The 18,280-nt window shown below is 39.4% G+C and overlaps 1 protein-coding gene across 1 annotated transcript; it reads right to left on the reverse strand.

The window, feature by feature from the left end:
* Positions 1 to 7,902: 7,902 nt before the first annotated feature.
* LOC116143646 (leukocyte receptor cluster member 1-like) lies at positions 7,903 to 8,687 on the reverse strand. Its single transcript, XM_031429097.1, has one exon. The coding sequence runs from the start codon at positions 8,670 to 8,672 to the stop codon at positions 7,980 to 7,982; it is 693 nt and encodes a 230-aa protein (XP_031284957.1). The 5' UTR covers positions 8,673 to 8,687; the 3' UTR covers positions 7,903 to 7,979.
* Between the last annotated feature and the right edge of the window lie 9,593 nt (positions 8,688 to 18,280).

An 18,280-nucleotide genomic window follows, 5' to 3' on the forward strand; every position in this document is an offset into this window, starting at 1 on the left:
TTTCATTATTTTTATTTGTTTTAGTTGTTTCTGTTTTTCTTTTATTTCAAACATTGAACTTAGTTGATAATTTTGTTTGGGATTGTGTTAGTTGTTTTAGTTGTTTCAATTTTTGTCTTAAATTCTAGTTGATGTAAAGACGAGATTAGGGTTGTAATACTTTCATATTAGTCAGTGGATTTTTCTAACATAGTGGACACCTCAGTTTTCAATTGTTTTTACAAAATGTGGATGATGAAAAAGCTAAGGATTGGGTATGCACACTGTTGAGCGGAACTTCAACTTCACGGATTAATCAGGAAACTATCTCGCACCTTTTTCTATTTTTATTTCTATTCCTAATTGTGCATAGTGTGACATTAGGGACAATGTCATCTTTAGTTTGGGGGTAGGAAAAAAATTTGGAAACATTTTTGAATTGTGTTTAAGTTACATTTGTGTTTTTTTTTTTTTTTTTTTTTTTTTTTTTTTTTTTTTTTTTTTTTTTTTTTTTTTTTTTTTTGTTTTTTGTGTTGGCCAATGATGAATTGCATAATTCCATGATGAGACTAGGATTGTTGGGTTTTTATTATTGGAAAGTGTTAAACATTGCTTCGAGTTTGTGTTGATGGACTGAATTTAGCTAGAAATTTATTGAGTGGTTCAACCACCATTTTTACTTTTTCAGCATGCTTAGATTCATTTTATGTACTTAGGTAAAGTTTTGATAATTTTGGTGGGCTCTAGAACCTAGTAGAGAAGTGCTTGAGGCGAAATTCTAGGATTAGACATGGTTGAGGAAATGATTTAGGCATTCTTTTTGGAACGTTTGAGCCTTCTAGCCGACCCATGAATGAAATTGTCCCTAGTCACCCATTTGAGCCTTATGAATTATCATTGCTGTATTTTTCTTTGCAAACCAAAGATTGTCCGATTCTTATGCCCTAAACACTTTATCGTACCCTTAGGAGAATTTTGGGCCTAATGCAAACACAGAGAAAGTGAAAAGTTGTGCGAATTTACTAAAAGAATAGTTTGGGGATTGTGAGAAGGGCAAGAAGAATAAGAGAGGTAGTTCACCTCAATTCAATTGATTTGTTTTTCTTGATTAAAAAAAAAAAAAATTCTTGGTTCAAGTCAAAATCAGAAATAAGAAAGATACAAGTTTGAGGGTTGTAAATTGGTGGACACGTTGATTGGTGGTTGAGAAGAAGTAGAGATTGATGTGATTTTAGTGTTTGCATGAGGAAAACCGAGTTCTCTTACTTTGTTATTCCTATAATTTTTCTTGGAACCCACTACCCGAGCCTAGCGTTACGAGCTTATAAAAACCTTTTGATTCTTATATATGTCTAGTCCACATTAGTGGAGAGTAATTTGATATTTAGGCTTATGGAGTCTGCCACCATTTGATAAACTTTGCATTTCTGCATAAAATAATCCGGGAAGTTGGAATGTGGATTGAAGTGGGGATCACCTACTCGGTGGACCGATAGAGGAAGACAGTCGAGGTAGGTTATAACTTCTTGGAGTGTTGAATACTTTCTGATAATAAATTTTCAACGACCTTTGAGACTTGTGTAATTTCTAGGCAATTCATATGTTGAGTGTGAGTCTAATTAGTGTTTGTTCATTTTTCAGTTTTATGGTGTTTGTGTTTTGTGTTTGTGGTTTTTTGTTGTTTTTCTTTCTATGAGTTTATACCTGATGCTCGGGGACAAGCATATCTTTAGTTTGGGGGTATTTGATAATCGGAGGATTATACTGTTTTTACTAGGCTTTTTAGTCGAATTTTAGATACTTCTTAGTTCATTTTGACCTGAATTGTTACTTAATTTTTTATATTTTGTGTTTTAGGCAAAAATGGACATTTTGAGCAAATAATGAGTGATTTGGAGTTTCTGGACTCAGAAGTAAGCGGATCTCAGATTTTGGAAGAGTTCTGAAGTAGAATGGAACACTAGGAAGCTTGTTTCCATAGGAGAGCATCGAGGATCGAAGATTCAAGCAAAAAGGCAAGCAGAGGGTAATTCTGGAATTTCAGAATTCCACATGGAGCTTCGCCGCGGCGAAGCTTGTTCTTCGCTGCAGCGAAGAAAGTTAACGCACGAGATCTGTTTTTACTTCGTCGCCGCGGTGACGTTAGCGAATTTCAAAACGCATAGTTTTACTTTTCAGAAATTTCTTAGGTTTTTGAGGGAGCTATAAAAGGAAAAACTTAGTCTTTTTGTAGGGTCATTCATTTTTAGATAGATAGCAGTTTTTACATATTCTAAAATTGAATTTGAGTGATTTTTTATTAAACAAAGTGTGAAGATTCGAGGTGAAACCAGTGGATTCGTCAATTGGGGAGATTCTTTTCCTTTTCTCTTATTTCCATGATGTTGAACTTGGAATTTTTCGTTTCTTTTAATTTTATTATTGATTTAGACATGAACTAACCTAATTTGAGTTAGGGTTTTGATTGTAGTTCGGAATTTCATGGGTTAATTGATTGAATGATTTTATTTTCATATGAACTTGATTGATTGTGTGAATACTCTGAATTAACTGTTTATATGTGATGAACATGATGAGATTGAGAAATGAATCATGTTAGGCTTCTTGGGTATTCACCATTGTAGTATTGGATGCTAGAGATAAATTCAAGAACCAATGAAATCAATCTAGGATTCTTGTGCTTAATGAGCTCAGTTTTATTAACTTTCAATTTGTTGGGTGCGGAAGGTTAATAGGGAAGAGTAGGAAGACATAGCCTGAGAATGTATGTTGGACATTTTAGAGAGTTCGATTTACAATCAATGCATGTAAATATGAATTTAGTTTAATTCTTTAGGTTTAACCCATAGAGTCCGAATGAAGTCAAAATCATACCCGTTTGTTTGAATTGATTTTATTCATTTTTAAATCTTGCTTTCATAGTTTACTTTTATTTTAGTGAATTTTGTTTTAGTTATAGTTTTCATTGCTCCCTTTAATCCAAAAGAATTCGATTGCTTCAACTTGAAAACGGTAGAAAACTTAGTGCTTAGCAATAATTCTCGTGGGAACGATACTCACTCATCACTCTATTACTTGTGCGACTAGTATACTTGCTACATTTGCATGTTGTAGGAAACACGCATCAACTGCTCGAGTAAGCATTTTTTTAAAAATTTCCAACCAGTTCATTGTCGTCCAGAATTTGAAGAGCTTGCCGAAGGTGTCGAATGTGGGATTCCAAGTCAAGACTGTATATCAGAATATCGTAAAAAAAAACCTGCACGAACTTACGCAGAATTGGTTTAAAAATGTTGTTCATAAGTGACTGAAATGTTGAAGGAGCATTGGTCAAACTGAACAGCATAACCAAGAACGCGTAATGCCCCTCATGTGTTCGGAAGGCTGTTTTGGGAATGTCTTCGGCTTTGATACTAATCTGATGGTATCCTGACCGAAGATCTAGCTTAGAGAAGATGGTTGCCCCCGCCAATTCATCCAACAATTCCTCGATGGTAGGGATTGGAAACTTGTAGGGAATTGTTATTTCGTTGAGGGCCCTGTAATCAATGCAGAACCTCCAACTTCCATCTTTTTCTTGACTAACAACACTGGGCTAGCAAACGGAATGGTACTTGGTTGGATAATACAGGCGGCCAACATTTCTTCCACCAATTTTTCAATTTCATTTTTCTGAAAATAGAGATACCTATAGGGTCTAATGTTAGGGGTTTGGGCGCCTTTTTTAAGGTTTATGGCATGGTCATGGGTACAGTGTGGAGGAAGTTTGGAGGGTTGGTCAAAAAGGTGTTGATACTCATCTAAGACTGACTGAACTTGCGAACTGACATCTTCACCTGTGGTCATTAGCTTCCCCTCAATTGAACAACATTCCACTAGAAACCCTCCCCCAGTGCTGTTGATGGACCGTAACATTGATTTCAGGGAGACCACTGACTTTACCAGAGACGGATCCCTTTGTAAACTGACTCTAACCCCATCCACTTCAAACCTCATGGTCAGCTTCTTCCAATTAGCACATACGTCCCCTAAGGAACTCAACCACGTAATGCCCAATATAACATCAGCTCCTCCCAACTCAAAATGAAAGAAATCCTGCCTAATTTGAATCCCTTGCACATCCAAAGGAACCTGTCGACACACCCTTTCCCGTTTCACCGTGACTCCATTTCCCACCATCACCCCAAATCATTTCCCTTTTTCCACCACGGTACCCAGCCTCTCAACCAACTCTTGTGAAATAAAGTTATGTGATGCTCCATTGTCAACCAACACCACTACATCAGTATCCCCAATTTGCCCTTTTACCTTCAAGGTGTGATCTGATGTTATACCCACGATGGAGTTCATGGACAGAGCTAAGTCGTCACCTTTTGGGTTAGGATTTTCGTCATTTTTCAGTGGAGATTCACCCTTCTCAGTTTCATCGTCCTCCAACACCAACAAGATCTGTAACGATTTACTCCGACAGCGATGATTTGGGCTGAATTTTTTGTCACATCGGAAGTAGAGCCCTCTTTCTCATTTGTACTGGATATCGGCTTCAGACAACCGTAGAAAATTCCCTCCCGATCCCCCTCGAAAGCTCACGACTCCAGTTTCCGACGCTCTTTCTCTCCTATCGGGTGCGCGAGATGATGCGACTTGGTTGGATTCTGGTGGTTTTATTGAGTTGGGCCACCAGGTGGGTCGGGTCGGATCTGGATTATTGGGTATCTTTGCTGTGTTGGACCACCACACAGGCCGGGTTGGATCTGGGCTGCTGGATACCCGTGTGTAACTTTCTTTGGCTAACTGGGCTCTAAAGGGTTTGGGCCGTCACTTATCCATGACCCAATTTTTTTCCTCCGCACGATGGGCTTGCTCAATCACCTCTTGGAGGGAGTTGGGCCTCAGCACTCTCAACTTAGCTCTAATTTCTTCCCTAAGCCCATTGATGAAGACTCCCATTAACAACTCTTCACCCAAATCTTTCAACAGTGCTGTAAGGGCTTCAAAGTCTTCCCTATATTCAGTTACGGTGGAGTTTTGTTTCAGTGCCACCAACGCCTCATGTGCAGATCCTTGGAACGACGGCCGGAATCTCGCGATTAGAGCAGCCTTGAACTCTTCCCATGACTTGAAAGGTTCTCGTCCTTCCACCCATTGGTACCAGTTCAACGCCCTACCCTCCATGCAAACAGCCGCAACCTCAACCATCTCCGATGGTCCATATTTGTTAATAGTAAAATAACAATCTGCACGAAAGGTCCATCCAAAGGGGTCTTCTCCACTGAAAATTGGAAGCTCCAGCTTCCAGGCTTTCCTCTCCTCTTTCCCACTATTCCCGATTATGTCTTGTCCTTGCTCTTGGCCATCACCAGATTTCGTATTCTCAGAAGATGACTGGGACTTCTCTTTTTCGCGGTAACGTTTCTCATCCCTCTCATCTCTCAATCTCAACAATTATCTCATCTCAGTCAAGTATTCTTTAAGGCTACCCACATCAGTCTTAATTGAACTCATGTCCTCCTGCACTGACTTCATCTCTTTTTCCATATTGTCCATCCTGTTATCCATCTTCGATTTGACCATTCCCCAGCGTGAGACCTGTTGGCAACCTAGCTCTGATACCAATCTGATGGAACCCCCCTGCAAATCAGTGAATCACAGTAACACACACAACACACAACAAAGAAGATGCACAGAATAGAGGAAATAGCAAATTGCATTAATTGGAACTGAGTGATCATAAACAGGAACAATTGAAATAACAGACATATTCCCAGCAATTCGAGGAGCTGGGGACCTTCCAATCAGACCTATGAATATAATTCTTGATATCCTGCCTCCCTCACTCTTTCCCTTTTATAAGCTAACTTTTCTATTCCGTAACTAATTGACAGCTACAGTCCATTCTCATAACAACCTCACCATGCTTAAACAACCCTCATTGCACACCTCAACATCCCTTAACAAACTCACACTCAACGTACCCTTACTCCTATTCCTACCCTTGGATTTATAGACCTTGTGTATGGGAGGTCTAACAATGATCTTATAGACTGAAATCAGACGAAGAATGCTGCACAATTAATTAATAGAAGCACTCTCAATAATGTTTGACTCCTAATCTATCAGAATAATCAAATGTAATCACAAACATCATTGATGATCAAAACTCTACTGAAATTAATGAAGTCATATTTATGCAGATTTTTCACTAAGAAAGCAAACCAAAAAGCTATTGATACAACATTTGCTACCAATGATTTATATGAGGTATAAAAAGTCCACTATAAGATCAGGGGAAACAAAATATCAGTACAAATAAATTCAACCTCATTTTCCAACCCAATGACCTGTTCTACCGCCCCCAAATTTAAATTGAAAGGCTGTAGCATTTATTTTAACAAGGCTTGTGCAGTGCTCACATTCAACGCTGCAGAATATATAAAATTTTTGAACAGATTCAGGCGCCAGCAACTTCACAACTATACAGCTATAAAAAGTACAAACTAAATACATGCCAAATCATGACATAAAATTTGCAATAAAACCGGATCATTGTGGTTGAAGGGTAGATAAAAAGCAGAATTCCAAAATTTCAGTTCATTCACCTTGATGATTGCCTCCAGCAAGAATAATGAATGTGTGAAATAATAATACTTCCAAAACAAAAATTGGCAGAAGCGAAACAACTAATTACAATATCCCTTCAAACACAACTACTGCTTGACTGTTTAAACCCTCAATAAAATAGCACAGATTTGCAAACACAACTGAATGCAAATAACCTTGTGCAGATACTTTCACTCATGACAATGTCACCTTAGACATAAAATGATAGAAGAGATGCCATCATTTTTAATAAGGGCATTTCTAAAAGTATGCACAGTGGTAGAATTGAATTATCTTACGTATGTAAATTGTAAGAGAAGTGCTGACATAGCAGGTGGAAGTTATTTGAACACAATTATGCAGTGCAGAAAGATAATTCAACAGCTCCTCCACACAGTGATCCTCTCACAATACACAGTCATGCTAACTAAATTACTGACTCAAATTCCAATCTTGAACAGAAAAATGAATGCATATTGGAATTGAGGCTTAGGCAACACACCAACAATATTATCTTCATACAATTTACTAGTTTCAGTTTGAAACTGAGAACTAAATATGTTGTATCACAAAGATTTTAGGAAAATGAACCTCACAACAGTCAGATATCATTAAGCAGATCAAATTAGGAGATGCAACAAAAACAAAAAGAAATTCTATATCGTTATGGGACATTAAAATTCTGTTGCATGACTGTAAATCCATACACAGAACAACACTTTGAATACTAAGAATGCAATTCCTTTTAGAACACCCAAATGCTCTGAGGTTTTAGGAACCTCAATTTCATATATACAACCCAAGAGCCCTTAGTTGGCTTTCTTTATAAGAAAGTCACCTAACCTATAAATAAATTAGACAGATTCTAGCCTTCTTTTTTATCTCAAAAATGCATGCCCAGAAATGCTTCAAAGCCTACAAAGATTCCAAGAAGGAGATGATGGAGAACCTTCTCATTTGATTCTACTACAATTTGTCCAAGCAGACTGATGCTATCACATTTGATTTTACTGTACAATCATATACAATTCAAGAAATATGTTCATACACTGTACTACTTTCCGATTGCCTACATGAGGGTAGAACGAATAGTTAAACTATATCCCGTATATTCTACTAAATATACCGTGAATAATTATTTAAGCTAAGTTAAGCATCTTTGTTAACAAGTAGTATAAGAACATAATATATTCAATAATGTATACATTAAAAAGGATAATACCAAAATATGCCTGTGATTTCTTTTTGAAACTACTAATTCAATGAATTAGTACTTTACTTGTTTGGAACATCCTCAAACCAAAAATAAATTCTCGCGCCAAGAGTTGGCCACATAAAACCAGAAAGAGGCCAAACACATTTCTAGCGTTAGTTATATACAATATGAAATTTCATGAAGCTCACCTCCTGTAAAAACCTCTATCCCTTGAAAAAGTCCTCTCTCTGTGACTCTTCTCCATAAACAATGCTCGTTCCGTCTCTTTCTCCTTCTTTTCCCTTTTCAACCGTTCTTCTCTCAATTCTTGTAGCGTCTTCTTCCCTCCCTTCTTTTGCTCCTCCTTTTGCACTCTCACCAACCCATCATCCATACAATTCTCAGCATCTACATCACCATTGCTCCTCCGCTCAAGATACCACGGCAACTTAACCCGTTTCCCGGCTACCCAATAACCCAGCCTATACTTCTCATCATCTAGTGTCACAACTTTTTTCGACGCCTCCTCCTCTTTCCTCATCTTCTTCCTCTTAAACCCATCTTTCTCTTCACCACCCCCTTTCTCCAACCCTTTAATTGGGTCAAAAATCTTAATCCCTTCAAAGAGATTAATATGATTCGACTTTGGTTCAGATTTAACATGCTCTGCAGCAGCCTCTCCAGCTGCCTCTTCAACTCGTTTCAACGGAGACAAACCACGGGCAGCACAAAGCTGCTGTAAACGAAATTCAGCATCTCGTTTTCTGGCCTGTTCACGCTTGAGTTGCTCTTCTTTCGCAGCAGCCTCTTCGTCTTGACGGACTTTTTCTCTGTTTTCATAATTGTACACATTCCACCGCTTCTGTGGAAGAATATTCAAACCACCATGACCTCCCATAATTCAAAATTACTGTAACTTGACAATCACCTGAAAATCGTTGTATACAAGATAAATAGGGTTTCAAAAAAAAAAAAAAAAACCGTAAATTAAAAGTCTAGAAGGATATCTTCGTATGGATAGATTATGCCCTTACAACTTCGAGTAGATACAAAATTGAAAATCGAGGAAAAAAACAATTGCATCTGTATTATACAGTAAATTGATCAATAATTGTGTAAATTGAGTCTGTATTATACAATAAATTGATCGAAATTTGTGTAATTGAACATAAGGAGAAAATTTAGCTGATCGGCCATCCCAAGTTTGGATTTAAAAAAATGGCCTTGAAACTGTTTACCATTTTTTTTGTTTTGAGAAACTGATGTGTCACAGTTAGATTTATTAAACATGTAAAATGGGTTAAAATGAAAAGATTAAAACATATAAGAACAAAATATAATTAATGAAAGTTTTTAAAATTTGAAATTTGAAAAAGAGCCCCAAATATTCAAATCGCTTAATCGAAACCAATTAAGGCAAAAATCGATATCTTCAATCGCTAAACGTATCTGTGCAATTTTCAGCGATAACAGTCCACATTCCGGCAAATTTTCACACCCAAATTCAATCATAAAGCTTCTTCCTTTCTTAAAACTACGGCTGACATTAACAATGAGGAGGAAAACCCAACGCCTCTTCAAATCGTAGATTTCGGCCGCACAAGCAGTTCAATGACTGCTCCGGTGGATCCTCCGATCAGTGAAGGTGTTCCAGTAGCGGAGACGACGGCGGCACAACAAGAGAGAGAACAGGAGCAAAACAGTTCTGAAGAGGAAGAGGAGGCCGGGCAGAATTCAGGCCAGGAAGAGGAGTCCAGCGAGAGTTCAGAGGAGGAGGAGGGGGCTGCGGAGGAGGAGGCTGCCAAAGAGGAGGAGGCCGCCGAAGAAAAGGTATTTGTACTTGCCGAGACCTAAGATCGCTTAAGCGATCCTTTGTATCGCTTAAACGATTGATGGCTTTTACTCTTGGTCGCTTAAGCTATTTCGAATTGCTTAAGAGTAAAAGCGATGAATCGCTTAAGCGATCTTAGATCTGGCAGATGTTGATTCTGCCTCGTACAAGATCTCTTAAGCGATCTGTAATCGCTTAAGCGACCAAGAGTAAAAGTGACGAATCGCTTTTACTCTTGGTCGCTTAAGCGATCTCTTCCGAGGCAGAACCAAATCTGCCCAAATCTATAATCTCTTATCAAATCGCTTAAGAGATCTTGTATGAGGCAGAATCATCTGCCCATCGCTTAAGCGATTCTTCCGGAGCGTATTTTGTTTATATTTGATTTGATTTAATTTTTTTGCTGATATTTTGTTTATATCGATTGTGCAAATTTTCCGGAGCGTAAACTATAGAGAGTACAGATTGGAGGTTATAAGCGATACGGTACCATACTTCCCTATGAGGGTGACAGTGAGGTCAAGTTGGGATGTTTTAACGAGAATAATGGGGATTTTAGGGACAGTGAGGAATGGTGAAAGGAGATTCAAAGAGACTTGTTTCAGTAATTTTTGAGATATGGACACAAAATGGAAAAAGACATTATGGGGGTCGGGAGTGCATTATATGTTGCTGCACTCAATAAAAAGCAACAAAAAGCACGAAATGTGGTTCATGGTGGATGGAAAGCCAGTACGTTTCGGGATGATGGAATATGCGTTGGTGACTGGCTTAAGATGTGGGGATTTGCCAGGTAAGGTTGAGGAAAAAAGAATAACGAACAGTACGGGAGCCAAAAGGTTGGCTAACAAGGTTTTGGCGGGGAACAAGTCTATTAAGGCACAGGAATTAGAGGACAGGTTAAAAGATGGTGAGTTTAATGATTCATAGACGTTCAAACTGTGCTTGGTATTGTTCTTACATTCGATCCTAATGGCTAGTGACTCAACAAAAACCATTGATATTGATTGGGTGAAGTTTGTAAGCAACTTGAACTTCTTTAATGCTTATCCGTGGGGACGGGTAGCATTTAAGCGAACCATGGAGTCCTTGCAAGCAAAAGACCTGGCGTTAAAGCCCTCCCAATGGGCCGAGAAGAATAGACCGACGACGTACAATTAGTTTGGCTTCCCATGGGCAATGCAGGTAAATATTAATAGCTTTTTGTTATATTTTTTTTAATATATGTGCTTGAATTATGATATGGACTGTTTTTTTACAATGTAGGCTTGGATGTATGAGGCTATCCCTGTCCTGGCTAAAGCAGGGGGAAGGATTAGGGCTTCGGTTGTGCAACAGACATTTCCTAGGATGTTGCGGTGGCACGACCAGAAGTGTACCCATTCGGATTATGAGCAAATAGAGATTGAAATTCAATCAGCTCAGGTAAGATTAAAGGATTAAGCTTGAACATGCACTTGCTTTAAAATGTTGATTAAATCTGATTGATTTTGTTTCTTATTGCAGGGGGTTGTCCGTCCCTTCCTCACCGCTACTGGGGGTGAAGCGCAACAACACTATGTCACATCTTTCCAAGCACTGGAGGATCAAAGGGATGAAGGGATAGACCGCCTGACGCGAGACCTACAAGGGGTCACACATGTGAGGGCAGTTGCAGGGCCACTGCTTGAGAATGTGGTTGACGCCGAGGAGGATGAAGCCGCAATCGGTGGGAGGGAGGAGGAGGGGAGGGAGGAAGAGGTTCGTATGCCTCAGCAAACCGGTACAACAAGTACCGCTTTGCCGAGGCGTTGAGGTCGGGAGAGTGATGTGGTTGACCTCATAAAGAGTTTGTTTGATAAGATGGAAGAGCAATTGAAAAGGGTGGAGGAGAAAGTGGATAAGGTGGCAGAGAAAGTTGTTAGGGTGGAGGAGGAAGTTGGTAGGGTGCAGGAGGAAGTTGGTTGAGTATTGAAGGCGGTTAAATTGCAACCTGGGCTGAAAAGAGAGAGCTGAAAGAGTAGGTTTGTGAAATCGCCTTACACCGTACTAACACATGGAATTAAGAGGAAAACAAAGAAACAAATTGAGGAAGAAGCCAAAATTGAGGGGGTTAAAGAGGTTTCTAGAGGAAGTGGGGCAGTTATAATGGAGGAGGTTGAGGCGGGAGGCGAAGGAAGCGGGCAAGAAAAAATGGAGTCCACTGTCGATTTGTATAGGCCAATAGAGGAGGAAAAGAAAAAACCCTTCTATGCCTACTACGATAAATCCGAAAGTGATGCCCTTATAAGTGTAAGACCGGGGATTATTCTCGGGATTGTTTTGAAAAGATTTTGACGATGGGCAGCTGGCTTCACGACTCGGTGAGTTATTTTTGCTTAATTTTCCTTATTTTTGCTTATGTTTTCCATGAGGTATTGTATACTTATCATATTATTTTTATTTGATGCAGCACATCGATGAGGTATTGGCACTGATGAGGTTGCGACAAACCAGCAATGGTGATCTACTGTATCCCGATTGTGCCATCACCGATGTGGCCTTTGGCCAAACACTGGTATCAACATATCGCAATTTATTGAAAAAGGTCATTGGTACATCTGTAGCAAAAGGAGCCAAGCGAAAACGATCGGGCATAGAAGACTGGGACTGCATCCCTAATGATTTTAAGTTTGATGACAGGATGATGCAGTATGTAATGGGGGACAGGCCCAAATATGGCCACAGTTGGGCAAAGGTTAAAAGTGTCTACTGTATCATCCTGGTCAAGGAAATGCACTGGATAGCAGTCGTCGCGCTCTTAGAGGAAATGTACCAGAGGATCGCTTAAGCGATCATAGATCTGGGCATATTTTATTCTGCCTCAGAAGAGATCGCTTAAGCGATCTTAAATCGCTTAAGCGACCAAGAGTAAAAGCGAGGAATCGCTTAAGCGATACAAGAGGATCGCTTAAGTGATCATAGATCTGGGCACTTAAACGACCAAGCCCACTAACTAAACACGTAAAATGGGTTAAAATGAAAGGATTAAAACATATTTGGGCCGAATAGACATAATAAAAGTTTTTAACATTTGAAATTTCTCAAAACAAGCCCCACTAACTATTCACCTCGCTTAATCGAAATTCATTAGGGCAAAAATCGATTTCTTGAACCAAAGGGAGACAGGCGATTTCCGATCCAACCTGCAAATTTTCACACCATATTCAATCGTAAACTCAATTTCTTGAACCCTAAACGGAATATAGTCGCGATTTTCGACGATAAGTCACGATTTTCTATCGATTTCTTGACCCGTAAAATCGATTTCTTGACCCTAAAATCGATTTCTTGACCCTAAAATCGATTTCTTGAACCCTAAACGGAATCTGCGCGATTTCCAGCGATATAGCTCACATTTTCGATCCAAACTACAAATTTTCACAACAAATTCAATCCAAAACCATGGTTGACACTCACAATGACGAGGACAACCCAACGCCACTTCGAATCCTAGATTCCGGTGGTGCAAGCAGTTCAATGGCTGCTCCGATGGATCATCCGATCAGTGAACATGGTCGACAGGGAGAGGAGACGCCGGCAGCACAAGAACAGAGGGAAGAATCGTCAAACGGTTCTGAAGACAAAGAGTCAGGCGATAATTCAAGCCAAGAGGAGGATTCCGGCTAGAATTCAGGGCAGGAAGAGTCTTCCGAGGATTCAGGCGACGAGGAAGAGGCCGGCGAGAATGAGCAGGCCACCGAAGCAAGGGTACGTTCTGAACTGTCGCTTAAGCGATCATTTGTATCGCTTAAGCAATTAACCTCTTTTACTCCATCTGCCTAGATCTAAGATCGCTTAAGCGATCTTTTCGAGGCAAAATCATAGATATAAGATCGCTTAAGTGATCGTTTGTATCGCTTAAGAGATTCTTTCAGTTTACACTTGGTCGCTTAAGCGATTTGAAATCGCTGAAGTGATCTTGCACGAGGCAGAGTCAAGATCTCTTAAGCGATCTGAAATCTCTTAACTAACCACAGTCGTAATTTTTTGTTGTTGATATCTTGTTTATTAGTTGTTTTGGTTTATTTTTGTTGCTGACATTTTGTTTATATCGATTGTGTAGATTGTGCGGACTGTAAACATCACAGACTACGAGTTAGACCTTATAAGCGATAAGGTACCCTACTTCCCTGCAAGGGTGACGGTCAGGTCAAGTTGGGAAGTTTTTGACAGAATACAGGACATTTTAGATGGAATTAGGAATGGTAAAAGAGATTTCAGTCGCACTTGTTTCGGTCAGTTTTTAGGACTCGAAAATCATTGGAAAAAGGCATTTTGGGGGCAGGGAGTGCATTACATGAGTAATGACTGCTTTATACTTGGATATTCATAAAAATATGGAGTAGAATATATTGATATTAGCAAAAGTAAATGGGCCCAAAATTTTCTTTTATCATATATAAACATTATTTATACAAAATAGAGTATCATGTACAAAATGATATTAAAACAGTGGACAGTGTAGCTATTGCTCCTCACTTGCCGACGCTCGTCCAACCGCGTTCTTACCTAGAACCTGCAACCACAAAGACAATAACTGGGTGAGCACAAAATAATGCTCAGTAAGTAAATCCTCTACTCGACTGTCCCCGTAACTCTTTCTCTTAATTCTTTCCTTACTCTTTTTTTTTGTTTTCATCTCATTTATTCTCTCTTTCACACAGCTCTCTTTCTTAACTTCTACTATATGTCACGACCTCATCTTACCGGAGGCACGGCCGGGTGAAGTTCACACAGCACCAACCCACTGTTCGTGACTTTCGGGTGGAGATCACAAAGCGCCAACCCCTTACTTTTTATACCTATCAGGTGGAGATCACAAAGCACCAACCCATCCTCATATCTATCAGCTAGAGATTACAAAGCACCAACCCGTCCTCATATCTATCGGGTGGAGATCACAAAGCACCAACCTGTCCTCATATCTATCGGGTGGAGATCACAAAGCACCAACCCATCCATATCTATCGGTGGAGATCACAAAGCACCAACCCGTTTTTAGTGCTCTTCTCATTCCCTACTCTTAGAGTAGTTCATTCACATAGTTCTCTATTCTTTCTCAAGCTAGCATTCATAATGGAGCTTATTGCTTAGAGTAGTTTATTCACAAAGTTCTCTACTCTTTCTCAAGCTACTTCTCAAATGCCCAATTAATGCATATGGATGGTTCATGTTCAATAATGCACTTAGGAAATGCCAATATGAAACGTTGCAACAATTAAAGTTCTCAANGATCGCTTAAGCGATCATAGATCTGGGCAGATTTTATTCTGCCTCGTAAGAGATCGCTTAAGAGATCCCAAATCGCTTAAGCGACCACCAGTAAAAGCGAGAATTGCTTAAGCGATCATAGATCTGTACAGATTTTATTCTGCCTCGGATGAGATCGCTTAATCGATCTTAAATCTCTTAAGCGACCAAGAGTAAAAGCGAAGAATCGCTTAAGCGATACAAGAGGATCGCTTAGGCGATCATAGATCTGTGCAGATTTATTCTGCCTCGGAAGAGATCGCTTAAGCGATCCTGAATCGCTTAGGCGACCAAGTGTCAAAGAGGGAAATCGCTTGAGTGATGCATGAGGATCGCTTAAACGATCATAGATCTGTGCAGATTTTATTCTGCCTCAGAAGAGATCGCTTTAGCGATCCTAAATCGCTTAAGCGACCAAGAGTCAAAGCGAGGAATCGCTTAAGTGATACAACAAGATCGCTTAAGCAATCTTAGATCTGGGCATATTTTATTCTGATTAAGAGATCCCAAATCGCTTAAGCGACCGAGAGTTAAAACGAGCAATCGCTTAAGCGATCATGAATCTGGGCAGATTTTATTCCGCCTCGGAAGAGATCGCTTAAGAGATCCTAAATCGCTTAAGCGACCAACAGTAAAAGTGAAGAATCGCGTAAGCGATACCAGAGGATCGCTTAAGCGATCATCTATCTGGGCAGATTTTATTCTTCCTTGGAAGAGATCGCTCAACCGACTAAGCGCGACTAACTAAACATGTAAAATGGGTTAAAATGAAAGGATTAGAACATATTTGGGTCGAATAGAGAAAAAAAAATTTTAAAATTTGATATTTCTCAAAACAAGCCCCAGTAACTGTTCACCCCGCTTAATCGAAATTCATTAGGGCAAAAATCGATTTCTTGAACCAAAGGGAGACAGGCGATTTCCGATCCAACCCCGAAAATTTCCATACCATATTCAATCGTAAACTCAATTTCTTGAATCCTAAACGGAATATAGGCGCGATTTCGGTGATTAGTCACGATTTTCTATCGATTTCTTGAACCCTAAAATTGATTTCTTGAACTCTAAATGGAATCTGCGCGATTTCCGGCGATACAGCCCATATTTCTGATCCAAACTATAAATTTTCACACCAAATTCAATCCAAAACCATGGCTGACACTCACAATGACGACGACAACCCAACGCCACTTCGAATCCTAGATTCCGGTGGCGCAAGCAGTTCAATGGATGCTCCGGTGGATCATCCGATCAGTGAACGTGGTCGACAGGGAGAGGAGACACCGGCGGCACAAGAACAGAGGGAAGAATCATCAAACGGTTCTAAAGATGAGGAGTCGGGCGATCATTCAGGCCAGGAGGAGGATTCCAGCGAGAATTCAAGGCAGGAGGACTCTTCTGAGGATTCAGGCGACAAGGAGGAGGCCGGTGAAACCGACCAGGCCGTTGAAACCGACCAGGCCGTCTAAGAAAGGGTACGTTCTTAACTGTCGCTTAAGCGATCATTTGTATCGCTTAAGCGATTAACCTCTTTTACCATCTGGTCAGATCTAAGATCGGCTAAGCGATCCTTTATATCGCTTAAGCGATTGATTAAGTTGACTCTTGGTCACTTAAGCGATCATTTGGAGTCAGAATCATACATATAAAATCACTTAAGCGATCTTGTTTATTAGTTGTTTAGGTTTATTTTTATTGCTGACAGTTTGTTTATATCGATTGTGCAGATTGTGCGGGCCGTAAACATCAAAGACTACGAGTTGGACCTTATAAGTGATAAGGTGCCCTACTTCCCCGCAAGGGTGACGGTCAGGTCCAGTTGGGAAGTTTTTGACAGAATATAGGACATTTTGGATGGAATTAGGAATGGTAATAGAGATTTCAGTGAAACTTGTTTCGGTAAGTTTTTAGGACTCGGAAATCATTGGAAAAAGGCATTTTGGGGGCAGGGAGTGCATTACATGTTGCTGCACTCAGTAAGATGCAAAAAAAAAAAAAAATGTGGTTTGTGGTGGACGGAAAGCCACTACGTTTTGGCATGATGGAATATGCCCTCGTGACAGGCTTAGGATGTGGGGAAGTGCCAGAAAAGAAGGCAGANACAGCATATACCACATTATAATTTTTTTTTTTTTTGGATGAATTGTTATGAATTATGATTGGTTATTGGAGTTAAGGGGTGTTGATTGTTCAGTTGGAAAAATCCAGTCATTTGGTAGGGCTGGTTTGCTTGTAAAATATATGGGAGTGTTTTTATTTTTTTTTTGGACGAATTGTTATGAATTATGATTGGTTAATTAATTTAAATGTAAATACTTTGTTGTGTCCTTTAGATTGGCTTGGTATGGAAGAGTCTAGATTTAGGAACAGGTCGTAATGTAGCTGTAGGTCAACTTCCTTCTACTGGTAGTACTGTTTGTCCAAAAAGACATAAAGTTTCAAATGTTTGGGGTCAATTTACAACATATATAGAAGATAATGGGGAGGTGAGGGCAAAGTGTTTGATTTGTGGTAAGTCTTATGCACATGGTAATTCTAGTCATAGGATTAATAATTTAAGGCGCCATATGGAAGGTTGTCTGAAACGTACCATTACTAGTAGTGTAGATCAAATGATGACGGATTGTGATACTAAATTGAGACATTTGAAGATTTCTCAAGAAATTTATCGTGAGAAGATGGCAATAGGAATCATAAAACATAATTACCCATATTCAATTGTGGAGCATGAAGGAATTAGGGATGTCCACATGTATTTGAATCATGAAGTTAAGCATTATACTAGGAACACCGCAAAGGCGGATTGCTTAAAGATATATTACAGGGAGAAGGAAAGGATTAAGCTTGCTTTAGAGAGGGTTTTGGGTAGAATATGCTTGACTTTTGATATTTGGAGTTCTTGTACTACTGATGGGTATATTTCTTTAACGGCTCACTATGTTGATGAGAACTTGGAGTTACAAAGTAGAATTTTGAATTTTCGCCATATTCCTCCTCCACACTCGGGGGCTCTTTTGTTAGACATAGTGTATGATTTCTTAAAAGATTGGGGGATTGAGAAGAAAGTCTTCTCTCTTACATTAGACAATGTAAGTAACAATGATAAAATGGACGACATTTTAAGGAGTCAACTGTGTGTGCAAAATGTTTTATTATGTGATAGTTCTTTTTTTTCATGTGCAATGTTGTGCACATATCTTGAATCTCATAGTCCAAGAAGGGTTAAAGGTGAGTAGCATGGCTTTGCATAAAATTCGTGAAAGTGTGAAATATGTTAAAGGAAGTGAGGCTAAAAGAATCAAGTTTGGAGAACTTGTTAAAAAAATTGTTGTGATAAGCTCAAAAGGATTGCGAATGGATGTTCCCACGATATGGAATTCCACTTATTTAATGCTTAAAAGTGC

The sequence above is a fragment of the Pistacia vera genome, unplaced genomic scaffold (genome assembly GCF_008641045.1).
Source record: "Pistacia vera cultivar Batoury unplaced genomic scaffold, PisVer_v2 Contig431, whole genome shotgun sequence".
Lineage (NCBI taxonomy): Eukaryota > Viridiplantae > Streptophyta > Magnoliopsida > Sapindales > Anacardiaceae > Pistacia > Pistacia vera.

Excerpts from the sequence above, each read along its gene's own strand:
- LOC116143646 (XM_031429097.1), bottom strand. The coding sequence starts at position 8,672 with ATGGGAGGTCATGGTGGTTTGAATATTCTTCCACAGAAGCGGTGGAAT.